General features: G+C 48.2%; 2 protein-coding genes across 18 annotated transcripts in view; both read left to right on the top strand.

The window, feature by feature from the left end:
- Positions 1-2,611, top strand: part of Kif4a (kinesin family member 4A) — a 125,722-nt gene extending 123,111 nt beyond the window's left edge. For 2 of the 4 annotated variants that reach the window (XM_004872609.3, XM_021250514.2), the window contains exons 30-31: positions 1,253-1,375; positions 1,881-2,611. In XM_004872609.3, the coding sequence (XP_004872666.1) occupies positions 1,253-1,375; positions 1,881-2,084 (327 nt within the window). In that variant the 3' untranslated portion in view covers positions 2,085-2,611. The remainder of the gene's footprint in view (positions 1-1,252; positions 1,376-1,880) is intronic. The other 2 variants (XM_087209879.1, XM_087209878.1) reach the window with 1 other exon arrangement.
- A 2,254-nt stretch (positions 2,612-4,865) lies between these two features.
- Gdpd2 (glycerophosphodiester phosphodiesterase domain containing 2) lies at positions 4,866-15,687 on the top strand. Of its 14 annotated transcripts, none has more exons than XM_021250520.2 (17): positions 4,867-5,119; positions 6,298-6,348; positions 6,768-6,880; positions 7,133-7,236; positions 7,540-7,633; positions 7,836-7,895; positions 8,126-8,224; positions 8,400-8,493; positions 8,642-8,787; positions 8,912-8,994; positions 9,188-9,338; positions 12,008-12,229; positions 12,445-12,593; positions 14,353-14,500; positions 14,647-14,729; positions 14,903-14,997; positions 15,088-15,687. In XM_021250520.2, exons 3-17 carry the CDS (start codon positions 6,776-6,778, stop codon positions 15,138-15,140), a joined length of 1,686 nt encoding a protein of 561 aa, XP_021106179.1. In that variant the 5' UTR covers positions 4,867-5,119; positions 6,298-6,348; positions 6,768-6,775; the 3' UTR covers positions 15,141-15,687. The 14 variants fall into 14 exon arrangements, 10 of the variants coding, with proteins under 10 accessions (XP_021106180.1, XP_087066008.1, XP_021106179.1 ...); XM_004872615.4 differs by having other exon boundaries at positions 4,869-5,119; positions 14,969-14,997; XR_002391665.2 differs by lacking the exons at positions 14,903-14,997; positions 15,088-15,687 and adding an exon at positions 14,080-14,185 and having other exon boundaries at positions 4,866-5,119.
- The last annotated feature ends 2,528 nt before the right edge of the window (positions 15,688-18,215 follow it).

The following is an 18,215-nucleotide window of genomic DNA, read 5'->3' as shown; positions in this document are numbered from 1 at the left end:
TATGAACCAAGTTAACTATAGCTATCTTCCTTGTATTGCTCCTGAGAATAACAAACTCAGGGAAACAAAATGTGCCCAGAAAAGAGCAGCACCAAGCAGATCGGATTTCTGGATTTGCCAAATACCTGCCCATCCATGGCAAAAGCTCATTGCTATAGCTGTCTATGTGAAATACAATAATTCCACCAAGTGTAGTGTAATGATCGTTCATCATGCATTTCTTGAACATCTGCACATAGACAGTTTTGCAATGGATCTTTTGTTAAAAAGATTTCTGAGATAAGTAAGCCCCAGAGGACTAAAGTGCCAAATTAGAATTCAGGCTAAGGATCATAGAAGTATCAGGGACCTTAAGAGTTCCCAATTTCCATGGTTTTTCTGTTTGGGTTCTAGAGTCCTATAGTTGCTTGCTACATGAGAAGGGCCTGGACAAGGGTGGGGGTGACCTGAAGCTATCCAATCTCATTTATCCAAAGCAGCTAGCTCTTTGTTTACATATTAAGCTTCCTCTTAGGATTACAGTTGTGAAAATCACTGGTCTAGTCCAGTGCCTCCATTTTATAGAGAAGGAAACTAAAACCTAGAGATAAGTGTAAATGATACACTTGATATGACACAGCTGGTCATGACAACTAAGATTAGACTTCAGGCTTCTGACTTTTTTTTTTTTTTAGGCTTCTGACTCTTAATGCAGCTCTGTTTCCACGACAACAGACTATAATTCTAATCTGAGCTCTACATAGTCACCTTGTTACCTAAGGGAATTCTTTCACTTGGTTTCCGTATCAGAAAGGAATATTGGCCCGGGATTTAGCTCAGTGGTGCCACCGCCTGCCTCTCAAGCACAAGGTCCCGAGTTCGATCCCTGGTACCAAAAAAAAAAGAAGAAAAAAAGAAAGGAATATTACTAATACAGGCAACACCCTATAGTAGTGCTAGTGCAGACTGTAGAGAGGTGAGGTTTAATCAAAGAAATGACCAAGGCCTTCCTTGTTTTGAACCTTGCCTCATATGTCCTATGTTGCTATCCTCAGACCTTTGCCTTCAAAGGCTGCCTCCAAGCATTCCTTCATTCCTTTAGGGAGAGAGCATTTTGAACCCTATGACCTCTCTGAGTACAATCTCCCTAATACTTACTCAGACTGACTGGTCAGGCACTCAGAGCTGGGACCTCCCTGGTTAAAGAGAAGCACACTGAGTTTGTAACCCTGGTAGCACAAATGCAGAATATGCCTGTCTGCTTGGTTTTCAGGATAGCTTGGGCACTGTGGAGCGGACTCGGGATTCTGAAGGCTCCTTCAAACTAGAAGATCCCACAGAAGTAACCCCAGGATTGAGCTTCTTCAACCCTGTCTGTGCCACTCCCAATAGCAAGGTACGGGAGCTAGAAGACAGGCACTAGAAAACTATGTTAGCATCCTTCTCTGCATTAGCTATGACAGAGCCTGGTGAGAAAAAGATATAATCAGCTTACTGAGAACTGGGAATCAGGAGTAGACTAGTGTAGGGTTTTATTGTTGTTGTTGGTTTGGTTTGGTTTTTTGCATTACTAAGGATAGAACCCAGGACCTTATGCATGCAAGGTAAATGTTCTGCCACTGAGCTATACCCCCAAGCCTTCTTAAGTTTCATTTTGAGATATAATCTCACTGAGGTTCCCAGGCTGACCTTGAACTTGGCAATCCTCTTGCCTCAGCCTCCTAAATAGCTAGGATTATAGGCATGCACCACCATACCCTGCTAGAATGTTTTTTTTAAATTCAGCTATCTTAAGGACACCTCATAATACTGGGAGTATATTAAGCATTTGTAGTGACTCAACTAGCCTGGCCTTCTGCCCCTATCCAGGGTCTATTCATATCTGTCTCTGTCTTTCCTAGATCTTGAAAGAGATGCATGAAGTGGAGCAGGGGCTATCAAAGAAGACTGCTCCGGCTCTCTCTTCTTTTGACCTCCCAGAATCAAAACATATTGCAACAGAATCCCAAGAAAATAAAGCTCCAGGGAAGAAAAGGAAGCGGGCTCTGGCCAGCAATACCAGCTTCTTCTCTGGCTGCTCCCCTATCGAAGAAGAGGCCCACTGAGTTGGATTCATCATCTAGACCCCTATCTGCCTTGGGAGACTTGTTCAGGTTGCAGTCAAGAGAAATTTTTAATGACTACTCTGGATTTCAGGTGTCTTGCTGTTGAGGGGACAGAATGTTACTAAAAAGATGGGAACCTTTGTTGAATGTTGGCCCTCAGTCTCCTGCCCCTTGTCCCAGACTGCTTCTACTCTTTCTTCTCCAGAAGATACTAAGCCACCTACTGAAGAGAGAACCAACTGACCTTCCCCTAGTGACTTGTCAGGAACCAGTCCCCAGTAGGATCTAGCTCTTCCTTGCTTTTGAGCAGTTGTCTTCTATGTCATCTCAGCTTATGGAGGAGCCTGGCCCAGAATGGAAGCCTGACTCAAATCCTTTGCCTCACCTCAGGAATAGAGCTGGAATCTTTCCTGCCTTCACTCTGGATTTTAAGTCTTTTAAGAAGACCTTCATTTGTCTGCCATGTTAGTGAAGTAAATGAAGTATTTTAAAATGTTAAATAAATAAAGCTTAACCTGTCTACTGTTCAGGAAGATCCTTCTGCACTACAGGGAGAAATAAAATTTTAACCTGTGTTCTTAAGCCTCTGAGCTTAGAACTATTAGGGAGATTCATCACAGGTTCCTAACCCTTCCTGCCCTTTTTGGGAAAGTTGCTTTAGGGATGGAACCTGGGCCTTGTGTGTGCTAATAAGCACATGCTCTACCACAGGGCTACATCCCCAGCCTACCCTAATCTTTCCCAGAGGATAGTGTAGAATATAATGTATTTATGTTGCTTTGCTACCCTAGGAAATTGGAGCAATGTTTCCAGAGCCAGTAGCCTCACCACTGTAGAACCTGCCTGGCCTCCAGATTTGGGAGGAAGGAACCACATTTACTAAGCAGCTCAATGTTCCTGCCATGATTTTCTTTATCCTTCACCACAAAAATGCTCAGGATATTTGCAAATGAGGAAACAGAATGTGTTAGTCAGTTTCACATCACTATACCTGAGATAAACAGCTTACAAAGAGAATGGGTTGATTTTGATCCACAGTTTTGGACATACCAGTCCACGCTCTCTTGGCTCTGTTGCTTGTGGGCCTATGGTAAGGCAGTGTGTCACAACAGAAGAAAGTGGCAGAGCAAAACTCATTTCATGTCCAAGATGCAAAACATAGGAAGAGGAAGGAGGGAGGGGTCTCCCAATGAAGTGAAGACCTCTGCCAGGCCCCTCCTCTTAAAGGTTCCACAGCTCTCAAAGTGTGTCATGGGCTGGAGACCAAGCCTTAAATACATGGGCCTTTGGGGGACATTTAAGGATCCAAGGTATAGCACTGAGGTACCAAGAAGTTAGATAATTTATCTAGAGTCACAAAGTTAGTGAGTAAGTAATAGAGCTAGGACTTGAACCCAGATCTCGTGTGTCTAATGCCCTGCTGTCTGCTTTATGGACATGGGATAGGCATGGGACCACACTACTGTTCAGTTCCAGGGCCGAATAGCGTTGGCTTCTTACTGTCTCCTTTGAAAGGGGAAAGAAGAGGCAGGGGTTACTCCTTACTATACATCAGGCTCTCCATCTCTGCTTAAAATTAGGAGGGCAGCCCTGGAATGCCATACACAGGCTGCCAACTGCACATGTAGCCTTCTGAGATTTCCCAAGCCCTGGGGACCATATCCATAAATGTTAAATCCCAGTCCCCTTCCCCTACAAAACTTTCAGTACTGGCCCCAAGAACTGGAAAGCCAAGACTCTAGAATCCACCCCTGAGCAAGCAAAGGAAACTGAACTGCAACCTGCTTAGAATAAAGCTGGGAGAGAACTGGGTGACCCGCTGGCCCTCGGCCTCCTGCCAGCAAGCAACCCTGCTTCTCTTTGCATTTTAATTCCAAGGGAGCCTCTGTGGTTGCCAGCTAGAGCCTCCTGATACAATGGGAAGGCAGAGAGGGAGGGGGAGGGCTCTTGGCAGAAGAGAGCTAGTCTTCCTTGTCACTGTTGGAAATCCAGTGCATGTAGGGGGAGGGGGCAGGCTTAACCCAGGAGAGGATATCCTTTCCCAACAACACCCTGCTAGCCTCCAGACCTAAATCACTGCATCAGCCAAAATGCAGAGAGGGACTCTGATCAAGCCAGCCCCCAACCCACACCGACCTCTGTGCCTTACCCGAAGCTGACTACAGCTTGCTAGGCCACCCTCTCCATCTGATGCTACAGTAACAGCGTCTTTTGTATGTGTTCATCTTCCAAAAGCCTGCAACCCCAACATACTATACGCCCTTCAAGCGATTCTTGAGAAGAAATTAAAGATTCTCTGGACACAACAGCGGCAATGATGCAAGTCTTGATGTGTCTTGAATGAACATCTGTGTCAAGTGATGGGGGAAGGGAAGGACTGCAAAGTATCACCTGGAATCCACAAGGCCCATGGGGACCCCTGGCCCAGAAACTGAGCAAGCTGCTGCCCAGAGTTCAGGAAGTAGCTTTACAACTACATCTGTTATAGATGCACCTTGCAGAAGTGGAAGTAGGAGCCCAAGAGAAAAGGGGGGCTAATAAATTGAGGCTATAGTCCCAGTGGGCTTGAGACTAGACATTAGACTTCCTCACACACATGTAGGCCTTTCCAGGGGGCTGGCAGGGCCCCTTCTCACTGCCAACTTGCAGATCACCTCCCCCCAGCTTCCCACACCATTCCCTCAGCCCTGCCTCCCTAAGCAGGACAAAGCCTCAGCAGTGACTGAGAGGGAAATAAAGGGAAGGACAGAAAAGGCTGCACAAAAGAATTCCTCTCCCCCAGTCCCCCTGACCGCCAATGAGTAAAGAAGCAGATCTGCTCTCCCTCCCACCCTTGCTGGCCCAGGCCAGAGAGCAGCTGTATACCTCCAGAGAGGACACATACATTGTCCTGTAGGTGGCAATAGTACCACCTGTTTGACCGGTGGGGCTGAGCCAAGGACTGGAAGAGGGAGGAGGCAAACAACTCAGAGAGAAGCTGTAAAGCAATACAGACCAGAGAGCAGAGCAGAGAGCAGAGCTGCGGCTGAGAAAAGGTGTGAGGGTTTGGAGGCTGAGGGCTACAGGTGGGAGGTGGGGGGTGAGGACCGGCTCTGCCCGGCAGGGAGGCAGGGGTCAGGCCCAGCACTTGGGCAGCACCCGACAGATCCCCTGCTTAGGGTTTCAGATCCCCTGCTTAGGGTTTCTAAGCTGCTGAGACTCTGATCCAATACAACAGCCAGCTCTTGGAGGGAGGTGGGATTCTGGAAGGCAGTCTGGGGTGCAGGAGTAGGACCCCAAGGGAGGCTGAGGTTCGGACTGGGGTTCAGAACAGGGCCCTGCACGCCAGCCTCAGAATGGGCAGAGACAGGGTCCTCCCTTTGGCTTGACTGTCTCTTGGGAAGGAGCTCAGGGACAAGGGAGAGGTTTCCTTCCCCCACTCCAATCCCTACTCCTTCATCCCCTACCCCAGCCCTCCTTTCCCAAGGCAAGCATAGAGTAAGGGAGGCAGCTTTAGGAGCAGCCACATTCTTCCTCTTTACAGGGGCATAGCCAGTTTACCCCCTAAGACTACACAGCCTCTAGGGGAACCTGGACAACAAGTGGTCCTGTCTCTTAGGCCACACACATGCACATGCGCGTGCGTGCGGACACACACACACACACACACTTTGGGTGTATCGAGGGGCTCCTTTACATAGTGTCATCTAGAAACCCGTTTGTACTGATAGCCACTAGTGCACACATAGATACATATGCTGACACAAATCACACACCACTCACATGGAGTCACAGTTACATGCCCAGCTTGTAGATCATTTTGATCTCACAGCCAGAAGCATAAGGCACAAGGATCCCCAGCCCCAAGATAACCATGTCCCCATACACATGCACCTTTGTCCTGTGTGTGTTGTACTTTCACCAAAGCTAACTCAGAGGGTGGGGCCCCTGCAAGGTGGAAGGTGGGGACTGGGTTTCTGGTTGAGGTGGGGGGATGACTGGGCAGGAAAGGACAAGACTGTGGGGGGAGTGCTTGGATTTCCCAGATTGTGCTTTTAAGGAAAAGTGTCCTTTAGATGGCTGGAAATGACCCCCTCAAGTCTTCCTCTTATTGGAAGTGTCCTCTGCTCTATGGATAGTAGACACAGAGAATCTTTTAGTGGGGGCTTTGTGGTCTGTATAATCTCCGTATCCATAGCAACTAGCCAACTATCTGGGCCTCCCTTTGCCCCAGGTCAGAGCTGGAACCTCTGCTTCAGATTGCTCCTACTTCCTGGGGTAGAAGGTAACTAAATCAACATGGGGCTGCCTCAAACTTGGCCAGATTTGCCTCAACTTGCTGAACTGAGTTTGCCCCACCCTGGGAAGTTTCTCCTGAGTCTCCACCCTGGCCACTCCATTCCCTTAGCTGGATGTTGTTAAGTAGGGAGGAGCTGGAGAAAATGGGTATGCATTCTGTCTACATGTCCCACTGACTTTCCAGATACCAACGATAAAGGTAAAAAAGAAAGACCCCAGACACTACCCCCCTTTGCCAGGCTTGGAGCCAGGGCTTTTCGCCTCACCCAATCCTGTGCTCTGGGCCTGGCCTGCCCAGTGACCTCCCTCTGCTGCTGAGCCCTCAGGCTCCTCAGATACACTGGGAGAGAGGCTGGGATTTGCCCTCTGCCAAGGTCCCTGATGGCCAAGTGTGCTTTCCCCTAGGCCTCACCATGGCTGAGTCCCCTGGCTGCTGCTCCATCTGGGCCCACTGCCTTCACTGCCTGTATAGCTGCCACTGGAGGAAATGCCCCAAAGAGAGAATGCAAGCCAGCAAGGTGGAGTAGGGGTGGATGGGGGAGGCTGGAAATTAGAAGACAGAGGATGACTGGAGGGGATAAGGAGGCCAGTTGTGCTCATAGGCAGTTGGGAGGAAGGGATTTTCTCTCCCCAGGAGAAAATCTCCCTCAAATATGGAAAAAGCTGCCCAGAGTAGACAGGAAGGGCAGGGCAGGAGGCACCCTTATCTCCTTTGGGGACTCATCATGAAATGGAGATCAGCTGTGAGCTTCTCTCCTGCTCCTTTGCAGTGCGACTGTATCTGGTTTGGCCTGCTCTTCCTCACCTTCCTCCTCTCCCTCAGCTGGTTGTACATCGGGCTCATCCTTCTCAATGACCTGCACAACTTCAATGAGTGTGTCATGGACCGACCCTCTTCCTCAGCATATTTGTCAACCTATGCCCCGCCCTGGCCCCTGGGTGCTCAGCTCCCACTGTCAGCCCATGCCTAACCCCTCAAGCTTGGCTGTCCTGTTACCCAACCTCCCTAGAAAATCCCTCCACAAAATCTCCCCAACCCTTGGAGCCCCTGGCCCTATAAAGTGCTTGCCCCTCACTCCCTTCTCATCCTTCTTTTGGAGCCACCCACCCCAACTCCTCTCAGGCCACTATTGCAACCCCTTCCTTCACTTGGACATCTCCTTCTCCCCTCCCACAGATTCCTATTCCACCACTGGGGACACTGGATGGACTGGTCCCCAGCATTCCTGCTGGTCATCTCTCTACTGGTCACATATGCATCACTGCTATTGGTGGGTCCAGGGGTGGCTGGTCCAACTCCCATTTTACCCATTTTTTCCTGCTTGGCTCTACCTTCTTATTCCCATTCTGGCCATTGAGGGAAGGGGGCTGATTGCTGGGTGGGAGAGAAGGCAGTGTCAGCTGGTAAAGCCCACGTCAGTGATCTTGTTCCCCTCTTGGCACCTCCTAAGTCCCACTACCCCTTGCCCCCAGCTCCTGGCCCTGCTCCTGCATCTCTGTGGACAGCCGCTGCATCTGCACAGTCTCCACAAGGTAGGGCAGGGGTGGCGATGAGTGTGAGAGGGGTGGCAGGGCCATTTGCTGAAGACTGTTTTATCCTTGGGGTTGAGCCCCACACCTGAAACCCAGGAAATATTTGTTGAGTGAAAAAAGGAAAGTGGATGTGTCTAGGAAAGGGAAAGATACTGTCTCAATAGAGAAGACCCAGGTAACCATTAGCTCAAGCTGACAAAGAGGGGCCCATTCATCCCTGCCCCTCCAAGGTGCTGCTCCTCTTCATTTTGCTTCTTGTGGCCACTGGCCTTGTGGGACTGGACATCCAGTGGCGGCAGGAGTGGCATAGCTTACGTCTGTCATTGCAGGTGAGTAGCCAATCTTCAGTGACCAGGTGGGAGCCTTGGGCTGCAGTCAATCCCAGATTATATATTGCTCCCTGGTCCCTCAAGCCAGCAGGTAGCTTAGAAATTCTGAAGGTCGGGCTCCAAGAAGGGGAGGGGCACTAGGAAGAAAGCCCTCCTCACCAGCTTTTGTCAACAGGCCACAGCTCCATTCCTTCATATTGGAGCAGTCGCTGGAATCACCCTCCTGGCCTGGCCTGTGGCTGATACCTTCTACCGCATCCACTCAAGAGGTGCCAACTCCACCCCACCCTCCTTCACTGGTCATCCATACTTCTGGCTCCCTCTACTCACCCAGTTTCTAGCACCTGCAGCCTGATTTCCACCCTTAGAGTTCCTCCACTACCCTTTCCCCAAAGACTGTCCTCCCACTCCCCGCAGGTCCCAAGATTCTTCTACTCTTCCTATTTTTTGGAGTTGTCCTTGTCTTCTACTTGGCCCCTCTGTGCATCTCTTCACCCTGCATCATGGAACCCAGAGACTTACCTCCCAAGCCCGGGCTGGTGGGACACCGAGGGGCCCCGATGGTGAGTGGTGGGCAGAATGCTGGAAGGGTGGGAAGGGTCTGCTCCTTGGGCTGCAGCAGTCAGGCCTGTGGGTACCCAGACTCCTGCCCTCCCCTACTACCTCGTCACCAATTTCCTTTCTCAGTTGGCCCCCGAGAACACACTGATGTCCCTGCGGAAGATGGCTGAATGTGGAGCTGCTGTGTTTGAGACTGATGTGATGGTCAGGTGATGGAGGGTGGGGCTCAGGGGATCTGGGGAGTGATGGACACATTGGAAGAGCTCAGGAAAAGATAACCAGGGCCGAGGATTTAGCTCAGTGGTGCCACTGCCTGCCTCGCAAGTGCAAGGTCCAGTACCAAAAAAAAAAAAAAGATGATCAGCCCCAGACTTGGCCCTCTGACGCACACTGTACCCTCAGCTCCGACGGGGTCCCCTTCCTCATGCATGATGAGAAGCTAAGCAGAACCACGGATGTAGCCTCTGTGTTCCCATCCCGAATCACAGCCCACAGCAGTGACTTCTCCTGGGCAGAACTGAAGAGACTTAACGCTGGGGCCTGGTTCCTAGAGGTGAGAATGGCATCTGGGAAAAGGCAATCACCTGCAGGGACACTCAGAGAGGACAGAGTTCATTCCACTGATAAGTTTTTGCTGAGCCCTGTGCTGGCCAGAAGGAGCAGTGTCTGCCTTCAAGTCACCCCACCTACAGTAGTAAAGAAGAGAGCCTATTTAACAGGCAGCTAGAACAGGAAACCTAGAACAATAAAAATACATTTCCTGGGCAAAAAGGAGAGAGAAAAATCACACTGCTCTTTGGCCACAGGTGTAGGAGCGATCAGGAGTGGATTTGCACAGGAGAGGAGGCATAGCAGCCTGTGATATAAGAGTTTGCTCCTGAGATGGACAAAGCAGGCCAGGTGTGGTGGCACACACTTATAATGCCAGAGCTGAGGTAGGAAGATCACAAGTTTGAGTACTGCCTGGGCAACTTAGCTATACCCTGTGTTAAAAATAAAAGTACTGGGGATATAAGTCAGTGATAGAGTGTCCTTGGGTTCAATCCCCAGCACTGCAAAATAAATAAAGTAAAATAGAAGGGACTAGGAATTCTTTTTGCAGTGCTGGGAATGAAATCCAGACCCTTGCACATGCTAGGCATAGTGCTGTGCTGCTGAGCTACACCCCCAATCCATGGGACAAGGAATTCTAGTCAGAGAGAAGAGCATGTATAAAAACCAAGTATGAAAAAATGTGTTCCTAGAGAACAAAAAGTGGTTCAACACAACTAGGAGATACAATTCATGGAAGTGGTGGGATGCAAAGACTTGGTCTTAAAGGACTTTGAAAGCCTGGCGTGGTGTGCAAATCTGTAGTCCCAGCACTTGGGAGGCTGAGACTGGAGGATTGCCATGAGTTCGAGGCCAGCCTGGACTACATAGTGAGTTCAAGGCCAGCCTGAGCTACATAGTGAGACCCTGCCTCAAAAGACAAATTTAAAAAAAAAAGGAAGAAGGGTGTCTTTGAACGCCAGACCCAGAAATGTTATCTTCAATCCTGTAGGTGGTGCAAAAATATTTAAAAGGATACTTTATTTTTCATTTCTTCTTTTCCTGATTACAAAAGTAATACCCATTCATTGTAAAAGAGTAAGTCATCAGAGAAATAAAGCAGAAATTGAAGTTCTCCCATAATCTAACTCATCTGAAATAGTCACTGTTGGAAATACACACACATATATTTATATAAATTTATATATGTACATAATTTATAAATATATTACATTTAAATTACATATATATTGTGCATATAAATTATATACATTTATACATTATACAAATTTATTATATAAATTTATATGCATATTTTATGAAAGTATACATATATTATGAATAAATTATATTACATAAATATATAAATATATATATATATTTAGTACTTTAAAATATATAATGTATATATACACATTATATACACTTTATTTTTGTATATACATTTTATTTTGCATAAATAGGATCATGACATAGACTGTAGCAATTTGCTTTTTTAAAAAATTTAACTATAGGGCTGGGGATTTAGCTCAGTGGCACTGTGCCTGCCTCGAAAGCACAGGTCCTGAGTTTGACCCCCAGTGCCGCAAAGAAAAAAAAATTAACTATAAGCAGGCATAGTAGTGCACACTTGTAATCCCAGCACACGGGGAGGCTGAGGCAAGAGGATCACAAACTTGAGTCTGGCCTGGGCAACTTAGTGAGACTTAGCCCCAAAATAAAAATAAAAAGGGCTGAGAATCTAGTTCAGTGTGAAGGCCCTGAGTTTAATCTCCAGTGCCACAATCAATCAATATAAAAATATAGCTATATATGATGGCATATCAAAGTGATTAAGAGCTAGGGATGTCTGGGCTTGAATTATGCCCCCATCACTTACTAACTATGTGACCTTGGGCAACATTTCTTAGTCATTCTGTGCCTCGGTTTCCTTGTTTGTACAATTGGAATAGGAACAATACCTACCTTGTAGCATTATTGGGAGGATTAAGTCAGTTAATACAAAGTTCTTAGAACATTGTCTTGCACAGAGTAAATACTACAATAAGTACTCAATAGTGTTAGCTTTATCCCTGTCAGGGATTAGAAGATGAGATCATTCCTTGATAACAAAGGGAAAGAGAGCAGAATGGCAGAAGCTTGGAATAGCCACTGGGTGAATGGGAAAGGGAGCAGATTAACAGCAAGTAAAAGTTTTGCTAAGCAGCACTGAGCAAGAAACAGAACTACAATGCCAACTGTCCCTATGGCAGTGTTCATCCCTCAGATCTAGGGGTAGAGAAGGCAGATAGTGAATCAAAGTTTGAAAATTGTAGGGCAGGTGGGACAGGAAGGGAGCTGGTAGCACTGTAGAAAAGAATTTGAAGCTATGGATGGACCATGCCTAGGGATGCGGGTGCAGCGAAAGAAAGCTGATGACTTGAGAGGAAACCAAGGGTTAAGATCCCATAAGATGGAAGAGAAGGTGTAGTTGGAGAAAGAAATGAAACTAGAAGGATAGGAGGTTGAGGTCACAGAGTAGGGTATGGTATTAGATGGTCGGGAAGAGAGCCACAGTTTAGAAGAAGAAAGATCAGACTCAGAGATAAGCAGCAGCATGACACTAAGTGAGGGACATAAGAGGAGATGGCAAGGATAAGGGGAAAGTCTGGGGGCTTCTTCTGGTATTGAAATGATTTTCCTTTCTCATAGAGGAAACCCTTCTGGAGAGCCAAGCAGCTGTCAGGGCCTGATCGGAAAGAAGCTGAGAATCAGACAGTACCAACATTAGAAGAGCTATTGAAGGCAGCAGAAGCCCTCAACCTTTCCATCATGTTTGACTTGCGCCGACCTCCACGAAACCACACATATTATGACACTTTTGTGAACCAGACATTGGAGACTGTGCTGAGTGCAAGGGTGCCCCAAGCCATGGTGATGTTGCCATGGCTCCCAAGAGCCCCATTTTGTCCTCCTTCCCACTATGCCTTTTCAAAGCCTTGATTTTGAAACTGCCTCTTGCCCCAGTACCACATCCACCCCAACCCAGCTCACATAGTCCATTCTGTAGCCAAACCTCTCTGCCCCTCCCCTGTCCCTTGAATCCCTAGGTCTTCCTCATCTTCATGCCCATCTTCCCTGAACCACAGATCCTTTGGCTACCAGATGAAGATAGGGCTAATGTCCAACAACGGGCACCCAGAATGCGCCAGATATATGGACAGCAGAGAGGCAACAGAACAGAGAAGCCCCAGTTTCTCAACCTCCCCTATCAAGACTTGCCATTGTTGGATATCAAGTGAGTGCCAGAGAATAGAATCGAGGTGATCCCATGGCCTAATGGAAGGGAAGAGCCAATGCAGCGAAGGCAAAGGCAATTCATTTATTTACTCATATGACAAATATTTATTGAATACCTGTGTATCAGGTAGTATATATTTCAGCTTTTGGGGGTGCAAACATACATAAGACAGACAAGGAATTCCACTTTCATGGAATTTACGTACTAGTGAAAGAGCTAGATAGTAACTCACTTAAAATGCATGCATATTGAGTAGTGCTAAGTATTATGGAAAAAAAAACCCAGGGAGATGTAGTAGTGATTGGGGTTCAGAGTGAGGGGCTAGTGCAGGAGGCAGGGCAGCTACATTAAGAAGAATGGATAAAGAGGTGATGTCTGAACTGAGACCTGATGGTTACAAGAAGCTAACTATGGGAAGAGCAGGGATAACACCCCAAAGATCAAGGGTAGGCAGGGGCCAAACTGGGCAGGGTTTTGTAGGCCATAAGGATTTTAGCTTTTATTCTACACCAAAAAGACCAGAGTAGGGTTGGGGGCATAGCTCAGCAGTAAAGGATTTGCCTAGCATGCAAGAGGCTGTAGGTTCCATCCCCAGGACTTAAGAAAACACACACACACACACACACACACACACACACACACACACACACACACACAGAGGTGTAAGAGAGGATAAATTTAGGAAAGAATTGGGAGAGTCCCAGATGTGAACTGGGCTGCAGAAGCTGACCCAGCAGTAAACATGATCGATTTCAAAACATGAGGTTGCCAAGGTCTTTTATAATGTCCCTGTGGTCGGATAAAAAAATGTGAACCTAATGATAGCTCAGTTACCATAAGTATTTCAAGGACCCTTCCCCAAGTTGTCACCGTGGAAGGAAACATGACAGAATCTTTCACCTTCACCTTGTCTGGTCAAAATGGACTGCTGATCATGTTTCCAAAAGATGTGAATGGGTAATGAATACACTAATGACAAGTCAAGGCTTTGAAAGGCCTAACTACTTTAAAATGATGGGTCAAAACTAGCAAGATGAAATGCAACAGAGATGTAAAGACCTATATTTGGGACCCAAAAGAATTTCAATCACACAAACACAACAGAGGAGACATTGGCACCAGCAGGGACATATCTGAAAAAGCCCAGGGCATTGAACAGTGGGCATAGTGAATCGTCAGTGGGAGATGGCATTACCAGACCTAACCTGACTCCGGTCTGCCCACATATAGGCATAGTGTCCAGAGGCAGGAGGAGATAATTTTGGCCTACTGAAAGCTGCTCCAAGCTCACCCAGGATAACATGTTGAAAAGCAGGCTCCATATTTTCAAAGGAACATTGATAAAGTGGAGCAAAGCCAGATTAGAAAAGCTTGTACGGTAAAGGAAATAATAAACCAGGCCTCAAGAGTAATAGTTGAAGGCACTGAGCACGTTGGGCCTGGAGAAGTGAAAGCTTAAGGAGGTTTGGCCTCTGTTCCTCAGGCCTCTGAAGAGCTATCATGAAACAAAGGAAAGAGACAAATTTGTGTGGCTCCACATAGCAAAGTTAGCGCTGGTGGATGGAATCTACCAGGAGACAAGAGTCCAGGTATGCAAAAAAAAAAAAAAATCACCTTTGGTCAAGGGATTGCTATGCAGAGTTAGAAGTGATACTAGCCTTGGCAGTGAGACTAAATTCAAGAACATGCAGGGAGCTGCCACCCGTGCCTCATGCACCACCATTCTGGATGTCCCATTTCTTTCCCACTTTGACAGGGCACTGCACCAAGATAATGTCTCAGTGAACCTATTTGTAGTGAACAAGCCCTGGCTCTTCTCTCTGCTGTGGTGTGCGGGGATCGATTCGGTCACCACCAACGATTGCCAGCTGCTGCAGCAGATGCATTACCCCATCTGGCTTATTGTAAGGGCTCTGGGACTATTGCCATTCCCTTTCTTCTCCCATCTCTGATTCTCCTTAACCCTGTCCATTTTGTCCTTACTTATTTTCTCCCATATTCCACCTTTGGGAGTCTGGTCCCTGACAAGGGTCTTTCCCTATTTCAACAGCCTCCTCAAACCTACTTAATGATGTGGATCATTACTAATTGTGTCTCCACCCTGCTGCTTTTGTGCATCTTCCTCCTCCAAGGGTAAGTGCTTTTTGCCTCAGCTTTCTGGGTCCTTACTTTCTCCAGATCCCTAGTGATGAGGCTGATTCAGACTCATATGTGCTGCCTGGGACTGGGGTTTGCTTTATTCGTTCCTTTGAGATCCTTAAGTCCTTTTTTATATCGCCAAATTGACTTGAACCTGGGAAAAACAGTTTGAGGGTTGGAAGGTCCTGCTTGAAGCTGGCTGAACTCACAAAGGAAAGCTTTTCTTCCTATAGGAGATGCGCTAAGGAGAGAGAGAGAACTGGTAAGGACTTTCACCCCTCACCTCACTTTCTCCTCCTAGCCTTCCTTTCGCTCACTCCATATGTGACCCACCCTCTGTTCACCTCTCCAGGCTTAGAAACAGCAGTGCTGCTGACCAGGATCAACAATTTCATGACAGAGTGAACACCCTGCCCTGCCCTTGCCCCATGTGGAGTCTAAGGCCTGTCTTCATTGGTTACCTGCAAAAGAGGGAATGGGGCTGAAGTGGACTATTTTGGAGTAGTGTGTTTTGGTGGAGGGCAATTTTGCCAACAGGAGGTTTGAACCACAAGGCCCTCTGCCTAGATGATGGGCAGGCCTCAAGCTGCCAGGAAATCTGCTTCTCTTGGGGTTTTGACATGGGGCAGTTGAGAAGACAGTGAGTCATGAGAAGTTTCTCCTAAAATGAAACTAGAATGAGGAAGTAAAAGAGCAATTGCCAAGATAATGTCTTAGACTTGGGTGCACGCATTCTTGCATAGAAGGCACAAGGTGTGTCGGGGGTGGGACAGCTTGGGATAAAGATGGATAAAATGACCTTTCCTGGAGCACTCTAAGAAGATGGCGACACAGTCCCCATTTCATGCAATTCAGCAAGGGCTAGGAGATAAAGAGCCCATCTAGTCATGTAATTCTGTATTTACAGGTGGCTTTTTGCTGTACACAATATTTTCTTCAAGATTGGATGGTTCCCGTGGCTTGTCTGTTAATCTGTTACTTAAATCCTATTTGATCACACTCTAATCTTTTCTGCGCTGGGGCTGGGAGGGGACACCTTCCGTCTAGGGTTGGATGTAACATGACATTAAAGGGTCATGATGGGGAGATTCGTGGGTTGGAGGTGGGAGGAGAACCACCTGCTACAATAAAGGACTGCCAGAGGGGAGGTTTACAGGAGCCGCCTAGGGAGCCGTTCATGGTGGCACAGGCACCCAGCGGAGGGTTGCGTTGTAGCTCCATCTTGTGGTCACCTGCCTCCGGAGGAGGGCCGCCTCCGTCGTCACCGTGACGTATTTTCTGAAAGCTACCTGTTTTCCGTGCCTATTGGGGACTTGGGTCCTTGACTTAGAACTCGGGGGCCACAGTCTGATTTCCACAGGTTTTCGTAACTTTTTTTTTTTTTTTTTTTGTACCGGGGATCGAACTTGGGACCTTGAGCTTGCGAGGCAGGCGCCGGAACCACTGAGCTAAATCCCCGGCCCAGGTTTTCGTAACTTTTGTTCCATAGGTTTCGTTTCTACAGGTTTCTGGTCCAGCCTTCCCCTCCAGGAGCAAGTGTCCCAGTGTATTTGCTGCTTGTGTGTCCCTGGCCTAAGTAGTTGAAGTGGCCAGTGCGGAGCTGGCATAGGATGGGGAAACTGTAGAAAGGGGGAAAGGAAGCTCAGGCAAAAACGAGGAGAGGGCCCTGTGGCTGACCCTACAGTCCTCCATTACACTGACATTCCCCTTGGTTCCCCTAAGTCCAGTCGAATTCAGGGGCTGATCAGTCAGGAGACTCGATTCGCGATTCCTGTTCCCTTGCCGAACTGGGACCTGGGCCGGGGATTTAGCTCAAGTGGTTCCGAAGCCTGCCTCGCAAGCGCAAGGTCCTGAGTTCGATCCCTGGTACCAAACAAACAAACAAACTGGGACCTCTGGACAGGACACTAGCCCCGGGTTGTAGGGTCGCCACGGGAACTACAATTCCCAGTATACCTCTGGGCATTTCCGGTCCCCTTTCGTTCTCGACGCCCCTCCCCCTCATTTCACACACATGCACATAACACTCTCATGCACATACATACTTAGGCAGCCGTCCACAGCAACATACCTGGCCTACAGTTGGTGCGGGGGTCGGGGCACGCGGGGAAGCTGGAGGCTCACAGGCAGCCGGTGCCGCGGTTGCTGCCCCGGTCCAGGTCTTGGGTGTCCACGTAGCCTTCCACCGGGCAGGTCTCCTTCACACACTGCTTTTCAAGCCGTATTTCCTTACTTTTCGCTGTTCCTGAACTCGCCCCTCAGTCAGGCTGACTACTGACCTCAGCTCTGGAATCCCCAGCCTGTCAGGTGCTGCCGGCCTGTCACCTCTTAGCATGTACCACCACCCTTATCCCTTCTTTCTGTCCCCCGTCCGTTCCCCAGGCTAGCAGCACTATCGCCTTCTCATCCCTCCCCTCCCCTTCTGAACACAAACCAGTCCATCTCCAGCTTCTCCACCCCCACAGCCTCAACCTTCCAGCTCCCAGGCTCTCAGCTGCAGTCCTCTAATCTTAGCTTCCAGACTCCCCACCAGAATGCCAGCGCCTAGTCCCAGCCATTGCTTCTAGCCCCTAGCCTTGGGAACTGAGCCCTAGGCCTGTCATGGAAAATCCTTTCTCTCTTCCCAGGAGGACTGGGCAGCTATACTGCACTTAACCTCTGTGAGGCCTTGCGGGAGGAGGGCCAGGGGGAGCTGCTCATTGGGGTTCACTGCAATTATTCGTTATTTTTAGCTGGTGAGTCACAACTCCTGGCATCCTGGTTTGGGGCTAGCAGGCTGGGCTAGGGGGATATTAATAGAGCGGAGGCACAGCCCCGACCCAGTTCAATTTGGAAACAAGGGGAACAAAGATCCTTCCTCTTGCCATCCTACTTTTGTGGAGATGCTGTGGACTGAGGCAATGGCTGGGCCAGATGTTCTCTGGTTGCCAGTAACCTCAGCCTGGTATTGCTACCTTGGAACTCTTGAGGGAAAGCCCACAAGGACATTCCTGGGCACAGCTCTCCCCTAAACTTGCCATGGCTTGGGACTCTGCCACAATGAAGCTTCTGTTGTACTAACTTCAAGGGAAGAGGCAAATCTTGATGGAGAAGTTATTGTGGTTAAGGCCTTGGCCTGCTGTGCTATTCCTGGGCCAGAATGCTAGGTAGCTGGAAGGAAAAGCTGTGGATTTCTGGTACCCAATGACTCTCATAAAGAGATGGTGTTTCAGGGCCTGGGATTTAGCTCAGTGGTGCCGCCGAGTGCCTTGCAAGCACAAGGTCCCAAGTTCTCTCTCCAGTACCAAAGCTGGGATCCCCAAACCAGACATAAAACTAGGAAGCTGCCGAATTCCGTTTACTACCTTCCATTCTTTTATTTCTTTCCCTCTTTCTGGGCTCTGCCCCTATTCACAGGGGTCTACCAACCTCATGATCTCTCCCTTCTCCATAGAGAAACCTAATTCAGGAAAGCCATCAAGAAACTTGCCCCACTAAGGT

This window comes from Heterocephalus glaber, unplaced genomic scaffold (assembly GCF_053883595.1).
Source record: "Heterocephalus glaber isolate CG9 unplaced genomic scaffold, H.glaber_assembly_v1.0 deba00001068, whole genome shotgun sequence".
NCBI lineage: Eukaryota > Metazoa > Chordata > Mammalia > Rodentia > Bathyergidae > Heterocephalus > Heterocephalus glaber.
This window is presented reverse-complemented; position numbering and strand designations above follow the sequence as displayed.